We start from the raw sequence: 21,201 nt of genomic DNA, 5'->3' as shown, positions 1-21,201 counted from the left end.
AGCGCCTTTAACCGGGGTCCAGATTCACAAAGAGAAGTCGGGACGCGGCGCTGAGGGCACATTAATGTTCTCACCGATATGATTTATTTCACCAAACGATCCTCTGTAAATCGCTAACAATCCTTAAATATTCCCGTGCAAAACCCAAAATCAGCAGTTTTACCCCCCAGACGGTTCTGCGTTTGATGGATTCGTTGCGATGTTAAAACGCTATTTAAAAGGGAAACAATCCGGTTTGCGCATTCGGTGCGCGGCGTCTCCGCGGCGTCTCCGGGGTAAATGTCTTCTAATTGCACCTCCAAAGTACTTTGGTATCAAAGAGAAAGCACTTTTTTGCAGCTGTCCCCAAGAAAGGCGCCGTCGTGTGTTTTGTCTGCTGCCAGCGCCGTGTCTTGTGAATAGATTGCGCATGTTCGCACCCCGGTCCCGTCGGCTACATACCTCTCTCTAAGGAGCTTCATAACGCTTCCCCGTAAAGCATCAATTACATCCAAGGCGGCCTTTCGCGTGGCGGGCCAGCAGAGGGCACGTTGGACACGGGATCGGTAAGCGCTGCCCCGTAGCGGGATGGTCACCGGTGTCAAATCACAACTACGTTTTAAGACATTCCCAATGTAATATTCCTCCCCGATCGCGGCCCCGGGGCATTTCTCATAGAGTCTTAAAAAGATACAACTAAGATCAGAGCTCTGGAGAGGGATATTCATCGCTGCCATTCCTTCTAATAGACGGAGAGATTTATCCGTCCGAGTCTGTAGGTGGAGAGGATATATTTCCCCCATAAATCCCGCGGATCGCCTCTCTCCACTGATTCCCGCGGGAACTTTTACCGGGGAGGAATAAATAGAAGAAAGGAAATGAAATCAAATATTAGGGAGTCCAAATAATAACGCTGAGGCTTCGCGGCTACAATTCCCATTATCCGTGCGGTGCTCGGCAGTGCGTGTGTGTATATATGTCTGTATGTGTATATGTGTCTGTATGTGTGTGTGTATATATGTCTATGTGTGTTTTTATATATGTCTGTATGTATGTGTGTGTCTGTAAGTGTACTTATGTATGTGTGTGTGTGTATATATGTCTGTATGTGTGTGTATATATGTCTGTATGCGTGTGTCTATGTGTGTGTAAGTGTATGTATGTATATATGTGTTTGTGTATGTGTATATATGTCTGTGTGTGTGTGTAAGTGTATGTATGTATGTGTGTGTCTGTATATCTGTAAGTATGTATATGTGTAAGTATACGTACGTATGTATGTGTGTGTTTCTGTACATATAGCTCATGGTGTTGGGATCGGTGCTTGCAGTCAGGTGGGATTGTTTCAGGTTATCAGTAATCTCATCATTTTTGTCCTTTTGCAGGTTTATTTTAAGAGAGACGGGGAGTTAATAGAAGTCGTGCCGATGCTGGAGCCCCCGGTCGCCGCAGCTGGACTTCTGGCCAATCGGGTGACCAAAGGCCTACTGAGCCGGGATCTGGACGACACAAAGATGCAAAAATCTCTTTTGCTGCTGGACACAGAGCGAGGACTGGGCTCTTTCACGGAAAACCCATACCGCGCACGCTCGGGGGACCCGGGACCCGTGTCCAGCCCGGTCACCGAGGCCATTCCGGAAACGGTGGTCAGTCTGGAGTTTCCCCGCTGGGTGCACAGCACGGACCCCGCGTATTTCTTCCACCAGATGCATCTTCCAATGAGCGACGGAACGGTAGAGGTTCGAGCGATGCTCACCTGGACCTTAAATCCGCAGGTGGACAACGAGGCCCTGTTCAGCTGCGAAGTGAAGCACCCGGCGCTCTCCATGTCTATGCAGTCGGAGGTCACGTTAGGTAAGAGGAGAAATGCTTTAATACCTTTCTACGGGCTTCATCTCCCCGGGCCCAGGGGGTCACCTTTCTGCCCCTTTAGGGAGGTGCCAGGTGTGACCCTTAAAACTCATCACGCCATCCTCAAGCCTCCGGAGCCAGCAGAAGGTAAGAGGTTCAAAAGTATCCCCGCCCACCTCTGCCTAGTCTCCGCCCACCTCTGCATATATGGTCATATGGATGTTCAGATGTGCAAATAATCACATAGAAATGCTGCAGCCTATTAGAGATCGTGTTTGTATCACATGACAATTAAGCACTCGCCCCAATGATTATTTCTGGGTGTTGGGAATGACCGGGAAGCGGATCCTTTAGGGCTGAAGCTCCAGGTTTTACTTTCACCGCTGGCTTGGATTTCAAATCCAGAACATCGATCACCGCCGCCGCTTCCAAACGGAACGTTATTTTCATGTATCTGATCGAGTCCTTCGTCCGGCGGGGTAAAAGCCGCACACGTGATGCCAGATAAAGCGACAAAACATGATATTTATCATTAAACGGCATGATTTCACCCGATTATTAAATGTGGGAGTGTTTTCTGTGCGTTCGTAGCGTTTGGGAGTTCCGCGCGGTGCATGCGCTGCACATTCACTGCTTTTATTGCCAATTCAAACCGTCTCGCCTGCTGACGACGTTGTTGTGAATATTCACACCGCGGACGCGGCTCATAGTTTGTGGTGACTAAAAGTTGCATTTAATGCGGGGACTTTCTCGATGATCTGCATTTGCCCCCCGGATCCCAGCGTTGGAGAGTAATTATCATGTGGACGTTGACCTCATCCTCACCCGGCTCAGGGAGGAATAACCGAATGTTCTGCGTGGACGGCGACGGCCCCCAATAAATGGCAGGCGGGGGGGGGCGCAATTTATGCATCTGATGCGATTCCCGCAGCCTCTCCCCCCGGCCGCTCTCGATGGAATTCCTCCCATCCTAATGCAGTTTGTATGCAGATGCTGCCGCTCGGTCTCATTCATTCACAAACCATTAAGGTTAATGCGCGTCTTGTTTAAAGAAAGTGCTGAATTAATAAGCTGTGCTGAGAGCGGCGCCTCCCCAAATCCACACCCCCTCCCGCATATAGACGGCGTTACTGAGCCTCCAAAGCTGATTGGCTGCAGAAGTTAGGGAGTTAAATAATTGGACTGTCTGGGGAACTCGGCATCAACCTCCCTAAATGTAAAAGCCGTTATAATACATAATTATTAACCTTTGTTTATATAGCGCAGGTAAGTCTCCTCGGGGGGGGGGGTATGGATGCCACGCTGGGCTCCCCTATATACACGGCATGAATTCCATGTAGGTCACAAACTCTCCTGTATACGTGGAGTGTCTGCGCTCTCTCTGCTCCTGCTGTCCTCCGCCCTCCAATGAATTTACAGAAAACTCTTTTTACTTTGTAAATATGATTATTTGTGGCCGTCGGCACGGTTGCCGCTTCTGTAAGAGCCGAGACCTGTGGGCCGCGCATGCAAAGCCGCCGAGAGCTAATGAGTTTACGGGAGATGAGGTAGTGGAGCAGACGTGGAGCGGTCTGGAATCAGAGTGCTTTGTGTCATTGCCTGCTCCTCCGCCGGAGAGTTGGGGTGATTTATTAACGCGCGCGATGCGCGGGACGGTCTGCCGCTGCATTATGGGACTCAGCGAGCCGGATGCGGTCTGTGTGATTGATGAGCTTTATAACCAATAGGCATTTAATATGATTATTGGCCTCGTAGCGTTCAATTTATTCTTCTAATGGATATGGAGAGGAAGGAAAATATCCACAACTTTTACTAAACATTCCTAAGAGTGTATATGGGTAACGGGGGAGGGGGCTTCTGGGAAATAAAACGCTCAGGGGACAGGAAAACTAATAATATCAGTGTGGGAGCGGAACTGTCTCTCGGCTCCCCTGTCTCTCGGCTCCCCTGCTCCCCTGTCTCCCGGCTCCCCTGTCTCTCGGCTCCCCTGTCTCCCTGCTCCCCTGTCTCTCGGCTCCCCCGTCTCCCGGCTCCCCCGTCTCTCGGCTCCCCTGTCTCTCGGCTCCCCTGTCTCCCTGCTCCCCCGTCTCTCGGCTCCCCCGTCTCCCGGCTCCCCCGTCTCCCGGCTCCCCTGTCTCTCGGCTCCCCTGTCTCCCTGCTCCCCTGTCTCTCGGCTCCCCCGTCTCCCGGCTCCCCCGTCTCTCGGCTCCCCCGTCTCCCTGCTCCCCCGTCTCTCGGCTCCCCCGTCTCCCGGCTCCCCCGTCTCCCGGCTCCCCCGTCTCTCGGCTCCCCCGTCTCTCGGCTCCCCCGTCTCTCGGCTCCCCCGTCTCTCGGCTCCCCTGTCTCCCGGCTCCCCTGTCTCTCGGCTCCTAAAGAAAAGTCGTTATTACGGCCCCAGATCATCAACCGGCATCTTCAGGACTTCTGGAGTCTCGCACCGACTCACTTGCCCACATATGTGATTTAGAGAGATGTGGCAGTGTTTGGGGCTCCCGGTAGTAAAATGCCCCAGTCTCCTGCGCGTCGGTTTGGGTGGCTTTCTCTGGGTTTGAGGGACATTTGGCTTTCGGAAGGTTGAGCGATGCGCTCCCTTTTTCAGTCGGACACAAATTATTCATAAAGTGCCGTTAAGGAGCTGAACACAGCGATGTTTCGATTAAATATTTAAACTTCTCCTTTGCAAGAAAAGGATTGTTTAACAAAATGATGGCCCATGATTTGTAAGAGGAGAGAAAGTGAGAACGCGCCGGGCTCCTCGCCGCCCGTCAGCAGCGATCAAACCAAACGCAAGCGACGGCAGCGAGAGAATCGGCATTTACGTGAAGCAGCAAAATGCGGGGACGGCACCTAAACCCCCCAACATTAATAACAATGCCCTAAACGTTAATAAATTGCTCATCCCCGCGCGCCGCTCACGTTACGTCTTTAGAAATGTTTTAGATCCAGTTTGATGGGAAAGAATTGGCCGCTGATTTCCGTTATGAAATTTATTCCAAAAAACTATTTCAAATAAAAGAGTAACCTTTTTATAAAAGAAGAACCCGGCTTAAAAATGGCGGCTGCGCGTTTTGGTGACACTCGTAGAACGCGCGATGTGAGAGCCCAGAACAGGCGTCAGCGTTGCGCGGCTGCCCCGCTCGGCTGGTAACGGCAGCTCAGTAATGCGCCGGGGGAGGGGGGTAATAGAGGTGTCTGTCGGAGATAAATGCGCCCGCTAATTTCTCATTTATTACGGCTTATTACAAATCGAGAAAACAAAGGCATTCATTAAACCACTCTACAGAATTTCATAGAAAAGTAAATCCAATTTATTGTGTTGTGAGAGAATTAAACAGACGTGTCTGCCGTCGCCGCCGTCATATCGTGACATGTTGTGATGTGATAATCAGGCTCTTTATTGGAGGATGGAAAGCAGGGAAACGCTGGCATTAGGAGCGGGACTCGCCGCGGGTTACACGCTCCGCGCTGTCCGCCAGTCACCGGAATGAGAGCCCGTCGTGGCCCAAAATATCTGCCCCATCTGAGCAGCCAATGGCTCCGTCCCCTGAGACTCACCTGGTTTTCATGTGTAGTATGTTAGTGTATGTATGTTACTGAGCGTGAGTTAGTATATGTATTAAAGTAAGTATGTTATCGTATGTGAGTATGTTACTGTGTATGTTAATATATGTGTATTAAAGTAAGTATGTTAGCGGGTGTGAGTATGTTACGTTGTATGTTAGTATATGTGTATTGAAGTATGTTTGAGTATGTTACGGTGTATGTTAGTATATGTGTATTAAAGTAAGTATGTTACTATGTGTTAGTATATGTGTATTAAAGTATGTTTGAGTATGTTACTGCGTATGTTAGTATATGTGTATTAAAGTAAGTATGTTATCGTATGTGAGTATGTTACTGTGTATGTTAGTATATGTGTATTAAAGTATGTTTGAGTATGTTACTGTGTATGTTAGTATATGTCTATTAAAGTATGTTTGCGTATGTTACGGTGTATGTTAGTATATGTGTATTAAAGTAAGTATGTTAGTGTGTGTGAGTATGTTACTGTGTGTTAGTATATGTGTATTAAAGTAAGTATGTTAGCGGGTGTGAGTATGTTACTGTGTGTTAGTATATGTGTATTAAAGTAAGTATGTAAGCGGGTGTGAGTATGTTACTGTGTGTTAGTATATGTGTATTAAAGTAAGTATGTTAGCGGGTGTGAGTATGTTACTGCGTATGTTAGTATATGTCTATTAAAGTATGTTTGAGTATGTTACTGCGTATGTTAGTATATGTGTATTAATGTAAGTATGTTAGTGTGTGTGAGTATGTTACTGTGTGTTAGTATATGTGTATTAAAGTAAGTATGTTATCGTATGTGAGTATGTTACTGTGTATGTTAGTATATGTGTATTAAAGTAAGTATGTTAGTGTGTGTGAGTATGTTACTGTGTGTTAGTATATGTGTATTAAAGTAAGTATGTTAGCGGGTGTGAGTATGTTACTTTAATACACATATACTAACACACAGTAACATACTCACACACACTAACATACTTACTTTAATACACATATACTAACATACACCGTAACATACTCACACCCGCTAACATACTTACTTTAATACACATATACTAACATACACAGTAACATACTCACATACGATAACATACTTACTTTAATACACATATACTAACATACACCGTAACATACGCAAACATACTTTAATAGACATATACTAACATACACAGTAACATACTCAAACATACTTTAATACACATATACTAACATACGCAGTAACATACTCACACCCGCTAACATACTTACTTTAATACACATATACTAACACACAGTAAGTATGTTAGCGGGTGTGAGTATGTTACTGCGTATGTTAGTATATGTCTATTAAAGTATGTTTGAGTATGTTACTGCGTATGTTAGTATATGTGTATTAATGTAAGTATGTTAGTGTGTGTGAGTATGTTACTGTGTGTTAGTATATGTGTATTAAAGTAAGTATGTTATCGTATGTGAGTATGTTACTGTGTATGTTAGTATATGTGTATTAAAGTATGTTTGAGTATGTTACTGTGTATGTTAGTATATGTCTATTAAAGTATGTTTGCGTATGTTACGGTGTATGTTAGTATATGTGTATTAAAGTAAGTATGTTATCGTATGTGAGTATGTTACTGTGTATGTTAGTATATGTGTATTAAAGTAAGTATGTTAGCGGGTGTGAGTATGTTACGGTGTATGTTAGTATATGTGTATTAAAGTAAGTATGTTAGTGTGTGTGAGTATGTTACTGTGTGTTAGTATATGTGTATTAAAGTAAGTATGTTAGCGGGTGTGAGTATGTTACTGTGTGTTAGTATATGTGTATTAAAGTAAGTATGTTAGCGGGTGTGAGTATGTTACTGTGTGTTAGTATATGTATATTAAAGTAAGTATGTAAGCGGGTGTGAGTATGTTACTGTGTGTTAGTATATGTGTATTAAAGTAAGTATGTTAGCGGGTGTGAGTATGTTACTGCGTATGTTAGTATATGTGTATTAAAGTATGTTTGAGTATGTTACTGTGTATGTTAGTATATGTCTATTAAAGTATGTTTGCGTATGTTACGGTGTATGTTAGTATATGTGTATTAAAGTAAGTATGTTATCGTATGTGAGTATGTTACTGTGTATGTTAGTATATGTGTATTAAAGTAAGTATGTTAGCGGGTGTGAGTATGTTACGGTGTATGTTAGTATATGTGTATTAAAGTAAGTATGTTAGTGTGTGTGAGTATGTTACTGTGTGTTAGTATATGTGTATTAAAGTAAGTATGTTAGCGGGTGTGAGTATGTTACTGCGTATGTTAGTATATGTGTATTAAAGTATGTTTGAGTATGTTACTGCGTATGTTAGTATATGTGTATTAATGTAAGTATGTTAGTGTGTGTGAGTATGTTACTGTGTGTTAGTATATGTGTATTAAAGTAAGTATGTTAGCGGGTGTGAGTATGTTACTGCGTATGTTAGTATATGTGTATTAAAGTATGTTTGAGTATGTTACTGTGTATGTTAGTATATGTCTATTAAAGTATGTTTGCGTATGTTACTGTGTATGTTAGTATATGTGTATTAAAGTAAGTATGTTAGCGGGTGTGAGTATGTTACGGTGTATGTTAGTATATGTGTATTAATGTAAGTATGTTAGTGTGTGTGAGTATGTTACTGTGTGTTAGTATATGTGTATTAAAGTAAGTATGTTAGCGGGTGTGAGTATGTTACTGCGTGTGTTAGTATATGTGTATTAAAGTATGTTTGAGTATGTTACTGCGTATGTTAGTATATGTCTATTAAAGTATGTTTGAGTATGTTACTGCGTATGTTAGTATATGTGTATTAAAGTATGTGAGTATGTTACTGCGTATGTTAGTATATGTCTATTAAAGTATGTTTGAGTATGTTACGGTGTATGTTAGTATATGTGTATTAATGTAAGTATGTTAGTGTGTGTGAGTATGTTAGTGTGTGTGAGTATATGTGTATTAAAGTAAGTATGTTATCGTATGTGAGTATGTTACTGTGTATGTTAGTATATGTGTATTAAAGTATGTTTGAGTATGTTACTGCGTATGTTAGTATATGTCTATTAAAGTATGTTTGAGTATGTTACTGCGTATGTTAGTATATGTGTATTAAAGTATGTGAGTATGTTACTGCGTATGTTAGTATATGTCTATTAAAGTATGTTTGAGTATGTTACGGTGTATGTTAGTATATGTGTATTAATGTAAGTATGTAAGCGGGTGTGAGTATGTTACTGTGTGTTAGTATATGTGTATTAAAGTAAGTATGTTAGCGGGTGTGAGTATGTTACTGCGTATGTTAGTATATGTCTATTAAAGTATGTTTGAGTATGTTACTGCGTATGTTAGTATATGTGTATTAATGTAAGTATGTTAGTGTGTGTGAGTATGTTACTGTGTGTTAGTATATGTGTATTAAAGTAAGTATGTTATCGTATGTGAGTATGTTACTGTGTATGTTAGTATATGTGTATTAAAGTAAGTATGTTAGTGTGTGTGAGTATGTTACTGTGTGTTAGTATATGTGTATTAAAGTAAGTATGTTAGCGGGTGTGAGTATGTTACTGCGTATGTTAGTATATGTGTATTAAAGTAAGTATGTTAGTGTGTGTGAGTATGTTACTGTGTGTTAGTATATGTGTATTAAAGTATGTTTCAGTATATTACTGTGTATGTTAGTATATGTGTATTAAAGTAAGTATGTTAGCGGGTGTGAGTATGTTACTGCGTATGTTAGTATATGTGTATTAATGTAAGTATGTTAGCGGGTGTGAGTATGTTACTGCGTATGTTAGTATATGTGTATTAAAGTAAGTATGTTAGCGGGTGTGAGTATGTTACTGTGTGTTAGTATATGTGTATTAAAGTATGTTTCAGTATATTACTGTGTATGTTAGTATATGTGTATTAAAGTAAGTATGTTAGCCGGTGTGAGTATGTTACTGCGTATGTTAGTATATGTGTATTAAGGTAAGTATGTTAGCTGGTGTGATTATGTTACGGTGTGTGTTAGTATATGTGTATTAAAGTAAGTATGTTAGCGGGTGTGAGTATGTTACGGTGTATGTTAGTATATGTGTATTAAAGTATGTTTGAGTATGTTACTGCGTATGTTAGTATATGTGTATTAAAGTATGTTTGAGTATGTTACGGTGTATGTTAGTATATGTGTATTAATGTAAGTATGTTAGTGTGTGTGAGTATGTTACTGTGTGTTAGTATATGTGTATTAAAGTAAGTATGTTAGCGGGTGTGAGTATGTTACTGCGTATGTTAGTATATGTGTATTAAAGTATGTTTGAGTATGTTACGGTGTGTGTTAGTATATGTGTAATAAAGTAAGTATGTTAGCGGGTGTGAGTATGTTACGGTGTATGTTAGTATATGTGTATTAAAGTATGTTTGAGTATGTTACTGCGTATGTTAGTATATGTCTATTAAAGTATGCTTGAGTATGTTACGGTGTATGTTAGTATATGTGTATTAAGGTAAGTATGTTAGCTGGTGTGAGTATGTTACTGTGTGTTAGTATATGTGTATTAAAGTATGTTTGAGTATGTTACTGCGTATGTTAGTATGTATATTAAAGTAAGTATGTTAGCGGGTGTGAGTATGTTACTGCGTATGTTAGTATATGTGTATTAAAGTATGTTTGAGTATGTTACTGCGTATGTTAGTATATGTGTATTAAAGTATGTTTGAGTATGTTACTGCGTATGTTAGTATATGTGTATTAAAGTAAGTATGTTAGCGGGTGTGAGTATGTTACTGCGTATGTTAGTATATGTGTATTAATGTAAGTATGTTAGCGGGTGTGAGTATGTTACTGCGTATGTTAGTATATGTGTATTAAAGTATGTTTGAGTATGTTACGGTGTATGTTAGTATATGTGTATTAAAGTATGTTTGAGTATGTTACTGCGTATGTTAGTATATGTGTATTAAAGTATGTTTGAGTATGTGACGGTGTGTGTTAGTATATGTGTATTAATGTAAGTATGTTAGCCGGTGTGAGTATGTTACTGCGTATGTTAGTATATGTGTATTAAAGTATGTTTGAGTATGTTACGGTGTATGTTAGTATATGTGTATTAAAGTAAGTATGTTAGCATATGTGTATTAAAGTATGTTTGAGTATGTTACTGCGTATGTTAGTATATGTGTATTAATGTAAGTATGTTAGTGTGTGTGAGTATGTTACTGTGTATGTTAGTATATGTGTATTAACGTAAGTATGTTACTGTGTGTTAGTATATGTGTAATAATGTAAGTATGTTAGCAGGTGTGAGTATGTTACGGTGTATGTTAGTATATGTGTATTAAAGTAAGTATGTTAGTGTGTGTGAGTATGTTACTGTGTATGTTAGTGTCACGGAGCTGGCTAGTCCGAGCGACTACCTCCGCTGACTTCTGCTCCCTTAGCCCGGGACTCACACTTTCCCCGGGTCCCCAGTCACTCGCCGAGACTCAGTGTATAACATTAAGAAGGATTTATTGTACACAGGCACAGGTATATCTATCCCTGTAATCACACCAACACACAGAATGAGACGTCTGAGTAACATAACCGCCCCCTTTAGCTGCGGGATTCAGGTCTCCCAGGAACAATAGGGGAGATAACGGGATTAGCCTCTGATATCTTCCACCAATAGTCAGGCTGGAGCCCTGGCTGGGCACCCTGTGGAGATAATCCTGTCTGGTACACATAGTGGGCAGGAGGCTATTCTAGCCGCCCAGCAGTTCTAAAAGTAAAACCTGTATGTCCTGGTACTGGGCCAGGCGGTGTGGGCGGCTTCTGGGTCGGGGCAATAGGAAAAAGGGGTATAACATAGAAACTGGGTACATAGGGGGTCCACAGGCAACAGAGGGATATAAGAAATGTTCAGTAATATTTTCCTCCGGGATTAGCTGCCTGGTCCGGCCGAAGTGGGTTCCAGGCGAACGGGGGGTTGGGCCGTATAATATCCACCGCGGTGTACCTGGAGAGACAAGAGTCACAGTTAGTATATGTGTATTAAAGTAAGTATGTTAGTGTGTGTTAGTATGTTACTGTGTGTTAGTATATGTGTATTAAAGTATGTTTGAGTATGTTACGGTGTATGTTATTATATGTGTATTAATGTAAGTATGTTAGCGGGTGTGAGTATGTTACGGTGTATGTTAGTATATGTGTATTAAAGTAAGCATGTTAGCGTGTGAGTATGTTACTTTAATACACATATACTAACATACGCAGTAACATACTCACACACACACTAACATACTTACTTTAATACATATACTAACATACACAGTAAGTATGTTAGCGTATGTGAGTATGTTACTGTGTATGTTAGTATATGTGTATTAAAGTAAGTATGTTAGTGTGTGTATGTTACTGTGTATGTTAGTTTGTGGCACCTAAATCCCTACCAAATGTGTCAACCCCTGATTTAGATAACCGGTCCCACCTGAGACTGACTGTGTAGAGCCAGACCACAATATTCATTCTGAAAATGATCAAATAGAAGAAATTATTAAATAATAAAAAAAAATTATTGACAAAATCCCATTTTCTCAGAATATTTCACGTGCTTTTTATTGTTTGTGCCGTTTGTCTTGTTTTTAGAAGTAAATGACATGAAATGATGTTTATTTGACGTTACCCGACATGAAGCGGTGTCACGGGGAGTGGTAGTACGTCGCCGCCGGTCACTCGCCCCGCTGAGCACGGGGTCCTTGGAGAAATTCTTTTTGTTCGGTTTGTCGGAAGAAATCCACGAGTAGACCTTATAAAACGAGTATTTTCATATTATCTTTTTATTGCGTTTTTGGTTATGTTAAGGAACTTCCTCCTCTGAAAGATTAAACCTGACGGGCTGAACCCATCGCGGCTTTTATCACGCATTCCAGCGGTTAATTATTTACACCTCTAATTAAATAATTCAGCGCACAAAACTTTCTTAAAGTCAGGCCCAGAAAAAAAAACCAGGAGACCAGAGAATAAAGTAAAGTTTTGTATAAATAACTCTTTATGGTGTGGATGAATACGGCGCGTCCCGCAGAACGGCCCCCCGCACACCGAGGCGGCTCCTTTAGGGTTCTGTGAGGCTGCCGGCTCTTCTCTGGCGTTTCTTTGAGGGGAATTTGTTTCCATCTATCAGGATACGTCTGACTCTCTGCAATTTAGGGTCCCCGGAGGGCGTTTGAAGAAGCCGATCCTGTTAAGCGTCTGGTAAACAAGACTCTGTGATAACCGGAGACGTCTGTAGCCGCTTTCTCTTCAGCAAAGTGCTGGGTAGATGCGAGAAATCACAGGTCCCTCTCGTTACCACACAGTAATTAACGAGGAAGCGGCTGCCGCGTGATGAGACCCCGTCAGGAGACACATACTGCCAAGCGGGTTATCAGCCCGGACGAATACGATATATATATAACGCTGAATTATACCTTTACTCCCACGTCCCAGAATGCTTTGCTCCATGGAGGCTCTTCCCGGCACTTTGCTCGGATCCCTCTGTCGGTGGCTCCATTTCTAGCTTCTCTTCACGTTGGACGCAGTCTGGCCTTCCTGGGAAATCAATCGAGGCGCGCGGTATTTATAAAGCTCGGTGTGATACATCGATCCCCGGCACCTATCAAACCCCACTGAGTGCCGGCAGGAATGGCTGTTGGCGGCTGCCATCGTCTTCTCTCCATCCCTACAGAGGTCATGATGAAGCCAGAATCCCGCCAGCGTCTACGGCTGCACTTCCCTCCGCTGTAATCCTATAAAATATATATATCATTTCCATCCTGCCCGTGGCTTGTAAATCAATTAGGTCTTTGTGTGCGACACCTCGGGCTCCGTTTTATTGGTGGAGTCTTTATAAGTATTGATCGGCAGGAAAGCAGAGAAAAAAAACACAAAGTAACATTTGTCGATCGTGTTTCACAAGGGATAAAACCAAATGGTTCACAGAAGAGCTCCTTTATAGAGCAATTTCCATTCCTCCCCGTATTGATGATCTGCTCCGTGTTAGAACATGCCCCGCGCTTTAGCTTCAATGGAGCGCCCGTTTCCTTAATGAATGGAGGCGGCGGGTTGTGCCGGCGGGTGGCTGGCTACCGTCTTCATTGCTCGGGTTATAAATCGCCCTCCCGGGTCGGGGTTAATTCACTCAACAACAAAACCTTGGTGATATTTCTCATCTTTGGGGTTCAAGCCCTTCCCTGCATTCTTCACTCCGTCACACGTGTCTCCACTGTTTTCACCTTCTGGGTCGATGTTACATTCTGCGGGGCTTCTATTTACTACGGTTTAACCCATTGTTACTTTCTGTGGTACTGACCCGAACCCCTCCTGTACCGGGTAACCGAGCTCCGCGGGCTCTTCCGGCCGCTCAGACCCTGCAGAGTTTGCTTTGAGTTAGTGGGAAGCTGTTGGCTTGGGCTGAACTCGGACATCATATGGAGGAACATATGGGGAACGTTTCCGCAGGAGAATGCGATTGCCGTGACGCAGATGGCACACGGGAATGGATCCGCACTGACGAGTCGTAATGAAAGCGCCGGTGGGTTTGGGGATGTTGCCCGTCTTGCTCTGAACGTGGAACGTCACAATAACCTCTCTCTCATTGAGCAAAGCCAGCGAAATGATTAAAAAAATATGGATTTTTGCAGTTCTTGACCAGCGATTAGCGTGGAGCTCATTTCTAATTGGTTATTTGTGTATGAGATGGTGTCCTGGGAGCCAATTCTACCAGAGCGAGGTACTCATAGATGCAGCGGCAGAATGTCAGTGGAAGAAAATGTCATTTCTTTCTTGTTTTTAAGATGCTCTGCTCCCTGAAATAGAATTCTAAATGAATGGACGGGCCGGCCGTGTAACGAGACGCAGTCCTCCCGAGCCGCGGAAATATATTTACTCTCTGGTTTCCCACGTAGCCGCGATCTATAAATCTGAAAATAGGATTGATTCCTTCCCCGATTTTTATTCCGTCTTTTACAGCCGGCTCAGAGCTGCTCTCCGCTCAAACTGTCATCCTCCGGCGCGGCCGAGCCGTAATCCGGCAAAACCAGCGGACGCGGAATTTGAATCTCTTAAGAAAAGTCATTCAAATCGCCGGCTCCTTCCGTGGCCCTTGTCTGGCGTGCGTCTGCCCTCGGGGGCCTTGAGAAGATTAGCAAATATTGTTAAAGTGGTTGATCTTCACACCGTTATCCTGATCGGGCCGACATCTCGGTGGCACCAGGCAGAACATTCTCTGTCCAAACACGGCCCCTGTGTTACTGCGGCCCTCAGGATGCTTCCCAGGATGCTTGAACTCGGACTTGAAAGGCGTTGGGAAGTGATGTGATGCCGCTTTAATACACAAACATCACAAAGCGCCGCTGCGCGTACAGCGGAGACAAAGGCGGCCGTTCCCCCGAGTGCCGGGAAGACGCTTTGTTCCGGAGAGCGGGGAATGTTAGAAACGCGACCCAGTTATATAAAAGGCCGGTAAAGATATATATATATAAACACAATCGCCAATATTAAAAGTGTGAAAAGTCCCACGGATTCGGTGGACGGCGCGTTAGAGGGGCCCCTGAGTGCGCGTTGGAAAGTCTGGACTCAGCCGTGCAGCATGCCGGTGATTGTCGGGTGTCTGCGTGGGAAGCCCCCCGTTCTCTCACATAAAGGCATGAAGAAGGCTGTTAATTGTGAGGGCCGGACGTCAGCAGCGGGGCCGGCTGGGGACAGCTTTCTCATCAGCTTCTGCTCAACTTGATGCCGGTGATTGTCCTTTGATGGCAGCCGGGTCCTTAATCACGGCTGCCGCCTGCAAACTCGTCCACAGCTGCGAGGCAAGCGTCAGAGCGCCGCGTCGGTGCGGATCTCCCGGAGAGAATCCCCCCAACACACGAAGCGCAGGCGGAATTAACCCTATGACAGCCAGACAAATATCCACAGCCTCTGGAGGAAAATCTGTGTTCGGCGTGAACCCCTCCAGTCAGAGCGGGAACTCAGAGCCTCCCTGTAAACGGGATCCAGACATGGAGGCAACGCAGCTGCTTTACCAGCTCATCCGGCAGGAACGTGTTATTCTGCGAACTGGGAACGACGGCTCCTCCGCAGTCTCTCTCTCTCTTCTTGGAGCCGCTGCTCACTCAGACTCAACCACTGGCTCGGCCCCGCTTGTCCGGAGAGGGGTAGCAATAATCTGGTTTATACCCCCTCTGCTCCCTTTGGACGCTCATCTCATGCGTGATTCAGTCCTGGTTCCAAGTTAGCGGGACAGACAGAATGCAGCATGTAAGATAGCGGTGATTGAATGCACCTCTGAGGTCTCCAGAGCTGTATCCACTACTCTAGAAGAGGCCTGAGCAGAGATCTTTAAAGCGGGAGAACCCCTTCTCTCTCGCCCTCAGCCTGCCGGCTCACACACAGTAGTCACGTATTGTGAAGAAAGATGGCTGCGCCCGGAGACGATAAACCCTCCATATAAAAACATGCCTGTCTGTAATAATCACACGGCTGCGCTCCGTCATAACCAGACCCTCCAGCCGCTGATTGTGACACGCAGGAACCCAAACCCTTCATGCACATGTACAGCCGTGCCGGATATTAGTGATGCCCAGCAGTCGCCTTTTGATTACCCCCCGCCGGGTAAATATTAGGCTACTTTTACTACAGGATTAGTGTCTGCCGAGCCGCCGCCTCGGGGAAGGCAGCCGTCGGAAGCCAAAAAAACTCTTTAAGAGACTTGAAGACGTAGAATCGCAGGGAGCAGAAATGGGGTGGCTTTGGATCCTCGGCTCGGCTGTGGGATCTCAATACATTTATTCCGGTCTCAGGTCGCGCTACGAAACCAGTCTAACAAAGCTAAGCAGCCATCTCTCGGAGCCGTACTTACCAGCTCTCAAGTAGACCGGATCAGAACCAAGATCCATCCTAATGTCTGCAGCACAAGCGTCCGTCTCCCTGGGTGGGATTAACCGGAGTGTAACATTATATATAAGTGAGGACTTCCCTCCCAGCCGGCAAGCGGCCCCTGCCGAGACCCCCGCTCATAACACAAGAGCCGGCTTAATAACGAGCTTTAAGATATAAAGAAAGTGGCCACCGGAGCGCGCAGGGACTACTCCATCACACCGCAAACCGTAACGCAAAAAGCTGCACGGACTAGGACGTTATGCACTCGGCCACCACGGGGTTAAAAGCTGGCCATTTGGCTCATTATGTAAATGTGGCTGGAGTCCTGCCACGGCGGCTTTTAACTAACATCATATATCAGGGTAATTGGTGTAAAAGGATAGAAATGGCGGATCGCGGCCGGGTGACTCGCGCCGTCCCCACCTTATAGGTTATGAGAATTTGTAAGAACAGACGGCTTCGCGGGTCCGGCCGGCGAGCGGCGCGGGAGTGGGAGGCTCCGGCTCGTAATGAAGTGTTCCTGCTCTGTAATTGAGGGCCCATCATTCAAGGCCTTTGGCTTAATCATTACATGGCAGGTGACAGGCCGGCGATTACGCGCCATGATTTGTGATCTAATGAATCCCGCGGCTCCGTTATGCAGAATGACGGCAGGAGACGGGATCGTTTTATTGCTCTCCTCCCGGCTGTCTTATAAAACAAAGCGTGCAATGAACATGTAACCCGCCCCGAGCGGGCACTCCTCATCACCCTCATCCGCGCAGAACTCACCAAACCGTTTCCAGACACCAGAACCCCGATATATAAACTCTGTAACTCCTCCTGTATTCCGCGACCTTCTCCCGCATTCAGAACATTTTCTGGCCTCGGCTGCGATTTGCGTAATAATAAAAGTTAAAGCCCAACGTGCTGCCCGGTGGCCTCTCGTCCAGAACTCTTCATAATCCTCTCGGGCTCCGCGTGGAGTAACCTTTTCCATGACTTTAAAACCTCCCGTTAATTCTCCGGCGGCCTGTCTGCTCCGGCGGGTCATTCCATTCATGTATCAAGCAGCGGGTAAAGGTGGAGCAGCACTTAGTAAATGGTGCCCGCGCGGAATTGTTTAATGGTCTGGGGTTCGGATGCACAAACTTCCGGAAGATGAAGGTAAATCCATCCTACACGGCTTCAGGGGATACGTTTACAGATCGCACTCAGCTCTCTAACTGTATGTGGGTGCCCCCCCCCATAATGCTCTCTCCCCAGTTGTCTCGTTGGGCCTGATCTTCTAAACTAGTCTTCAGCCGTAATCTGCGCAGGTTTTATGAATATGATTTTCGATATGTTTTCATGCTGTTCATGAAGCTTGGGGGAGCCGTTTTCCAGCGCTCCATCACTTCCTGCTGTGTCTTTTAGCCGCACAGGAAGTGCTCATAAGAACCAGCGCTCCTGGAAATTGCTTCCCCCAGCTGGTGAAATCCAGCGTAACGTCAAATATCGTAAGGCCTCTCCGGATGAGAAATTAACAGATATTTGGGAAAGTAAAACTTTGGTCCTTTTTCTGCTGATAGGGGCAGCCGTCGGGGGCCAGTTTTGTGCACCCCTTAACTCTTTCCTGTCAGAAGAGGTTCTGTCTAATGCTGAAGTCGGTGTTAGGCAGATTTCTTACCCGATAAAGCTTTGCTCTATAAAACCTTCACTGTCGGAGCTTTAATGACCTTCATTTCCAGTGCGACGCGATCTCAGACCCCCTTCCGTGTCACCTTATCGCTGATTTATTGTAAGCGACACATTTTAGGGCCGTCGTCTCTGAGCAGCGAATTAATTCTGGTTCCAGCGCTAAGTAAATGCGGAGACGCCGGGCTGCAAATCTCCACCTTGTGCCTGATAGAGATAAATGTCACCGCGGGAGAGAGAGCTCCGTACAGCTGCGGCTTTAAAAGGCATGGAGCTTTCTGAGCGCCGGGCCTCGCCGCTGCGCATGGTGCCAGAGGATATATTGGAGCTCTTCATAACCGTTTGGCATGCAGGCCTGGGAGCATCCGGCACCGCAGCCGATGAACCCGAATACAATTATTTCAGCGACTACTAATTTCAGATGCTGGGAATAGCCCATGACGTGGGAAGCAGCAGAGGATGATGGGGTTTGTAGTCCCACACACAGCCTGCGGTATGTTACACGTTAAGGCCTCTCGGCGCGGGATGTTGCGGCGGCGGCCGTCAGACAGACGCGGTTACAGAACAGCCCCTCGTGTTTCGCCTTCTGTGCAGCTGAATCGATATAAACCTCGTTTCCTTTTGATTAAGGCGGCTGTCACCGGAACGGTCTGCAGAGCGGTTACCCTCAGGACACGGCGGGGCCTGCTTCATGTGATTTGTGGGTGTCATTCTGCCTGCGCTGATCCGCGCTCAATGTTACAGCAGCCTGATCACCGACACGCAGGAGGGACAGGCCACAAACACGTGTGCCTCTCCCCTCCCCTGATACCCCCTCTCTCCTCCTCTTTTCTAGGAGGTCAGAATGTTTGCTGGGTATGAGGGGATCGCAGGGTTCTACAGCCCTAAAAGCCCCGATAATGTGTATAGAAACAGCAGGAAAGGGCTTTATAAATTAAACGGGGTAAATAAACCCCATTATTCCTCTAATAGCCCCACCCAGTTACACATAACCCCGCCCCAAACGTACATCTAACCACACACCCTGAATGGAAAAGCCCCCCCCAGCCATTGAAATGTGTGCTGCTGCCGTTATGTTAAAGTGTGGTAACGCCACAACCGATCCTTTTTAGGGTTTTTAGCAGTCACAGAGTATCACACGGAATCTAAAGGAGAGACCTCTGAGGTCTTCAAAGTTTCAGACTCCACATCTTACTCTGCATGCTGGGCAGTAAAAGGTATTGCCCTGCCATCCCGGGACCGACCCAACGATATCCAGTGTTTGGGGTTAATACCCCTGTACATTACGTATGACAATCTCACCACGGTTGGCCGCAATATCGCATGATTATTATTTATATAGAACCACCATATTCCGTAGTGCTGTACAAAACTATTTGCCATCTGTATCAGTTTACTGATTACTTCAATTATTTCTGCTGCCTCTACCCCCACTGGGGGCACTTGGATGGGTAAAATTGTTAGCGGTGCCCAGAAAAGAGCCTGGAGACGCGGTATTGAGAGGTTAATGTTTTAAAGCATTTCTGCCTAATTTAGAGAAGGGAGGGCCCCCGATGGCCCATTACCCAGAGAAGCTCGGCATAAACGTCTCCGGTCTAATAATAAACGTGGATTTCAGGAGCGCCGAGCCCACGCTGACCATAACCTTAATAACGGCTCGCACTAATTATTATCCGGAAAATTCCGAATGGTGATGGAGGAATCGTTACAGCACATACTGCACGCTCCTCGCGCTCCTCTTTCTGATGTATCTGGAGCAGGAGTTACCGGGTTTGGAGTTACCGGGTTTGGTAAATGGGTCTCTCTGGGCCCTTTTAATGAGTCCCAGCGGCTGGCACTCCATGGCTTTTTAATAAGAGGTCCCCATCTGGACGCGGTTAGCCAAGGACCCCCACCGGGGTACGAGGCTCAGACCCCACAGACAGCGTTATATAGACAGCGAACAAAGTGCCAGGAACGTGCTGCTCCCTGCCCTGTGCCCGATACCCGCTCCCCGTACCTGACACGCCGGCAGCAACAAAGCTTTCCATATGAACCACGCTGCAGCTTTCAGTCCAAGACTCAAAGACTGAACTTGACTCCAGTCACAGACTCCGGCGTGTGATCACTCAGAGCAAAGCAGATTCACTAATCTGTAAAGTGTTCACAAGTGCCGGTGACTTTAAATTGCATGTGTTATAGGTGAGGGCATGTGAGGGCATTCAGTGTGAATTTACACACCCTCGCCTATAACTCTCAAACTAAATTATTAAAATAAATGACCCCAATAACCAAGGGGGAAGGGCGACAATTGCCTCCACCCTGTGTGCTGTGGGGCTAGGGGTAATGGAATGACCATCAGCCTCACCTCCTGTTACCTTCTGACTCCAGATAAGTGAAGGATGAGCAACCCTGGATTTAACCGCTGCCATTAAACGCGATGGGAAGTGACAGGGCTCGTTAATCTTCATCCGGTGGAAGAGTTCAGTGTTTGAGGCCCAAGTCGCTTCCGTCCGGAATCTGACACTAGAGGATCAGAGGCTGAGATGGAACGGAAGAAAGTTTTACTTTACTGAGAGGGTGGTAGATACGTGGAACAGCCTCCCGGCAGAGTGCCATATTCTATGTTTCTATGTAAAATGCCATCTTCAGCACAGAGCCAGCGAGCGGCACAACCTTTGCTTTGTTCTAGAATCCAAAAGGGTAAATTGTAAACAATCAGCCGAGATGTAAAACGTCCCCGTAATCCCGCGCGGCGGGGAAAGCGATATCTGACTTTGTTTGCTACTCGGCGAAGTGTTTTGCATTTCCCAGCGTGATCCATAATGAAGTCCCCGAGACGGGAGGAAAGCAGACGGCCGGACGTGCTAAATAATAAAGAAAAACAGAGGAGTGGAACAAATAGGAAAGATAATAAATAACGCAACGGCCGGCTGTTTTGCACAATTGATTTTTATTGCTCCGAGCCGCCATTGGTCACACATCTCCGTGGACTCGTTTAAAGGATGTCTCGCGGTCCTGCGGCGGTCGGGAGAGACGAGCCGTTACCGACTTGGCTAAATGTGCTGTTTTTTCTCTCTCTCTGCAGCTGCTCCAAGAGGGCCCAAAATTAGCATGACCCCGACGCGTGCGCGGGTCGGAGATACCGTGAGGATCGCCGTGCACGGCTTTCAGGTAACGCAGATAACCTAAGAAGTAGAAGGGGGTCTCAGCAGAGGTTTTAAAGCCGCAGGACGGGGGTGTTAATAAATTGCCCTGTGAAGAAATCTGTTACGCCTGTCAGACTCACCGGCT

At 45.5% G+C, this 21,201-nt stretch overlaps 1 protein-coding gene across 1 annotated transcript in view; it reads left to right on the top strand.

Annotated features, from left to right (window-relative positions):
- Positions 1-21,201, top strand: part of LOC149275689 (immunoglobulin superfamily member 21-like) — a 79,727-nt gene that overhangs the window by 56,928 nt on the left and 1,598 nt on the right. Inside the window, exons 5-6 of the mRNA XM_089504475.1 lie at positions 1,365-1,833; positions 20,996-21,081. Coding sequence (XP_089360601.1) covers positions 1,365-1,833; positions 20,996-21,081 — 555 coding nt within the window. The remainder of the gene's footprint in view (positions 1-1,364; positions 1,834-20,995; positions 21,082-21,201) is intronic.

The sequence above is a fragment of the Sceloporus occidentalis genome, unplaced genomic scaffold, assembly GCF_023333645.1.
Source record: "Sceloporus occidentalis isolate IW3139 unplaced genomic scaffold, rSceOcc1.0.p SCAF_271, whole genome shotgun sequence".
Classification (NCBI taxonomy): Eukaryota; Metazoa; Chordata; class Lepidosauria; order Squamata; family Phrynosomatidae; genus Sceloporus; species Sceloporus occidentalis.
The sequence above is the reverse complement of the archived record's forward strand: the minus strand, read 5'-3'. Positions and strand labels throughout refer to the sequence as shown.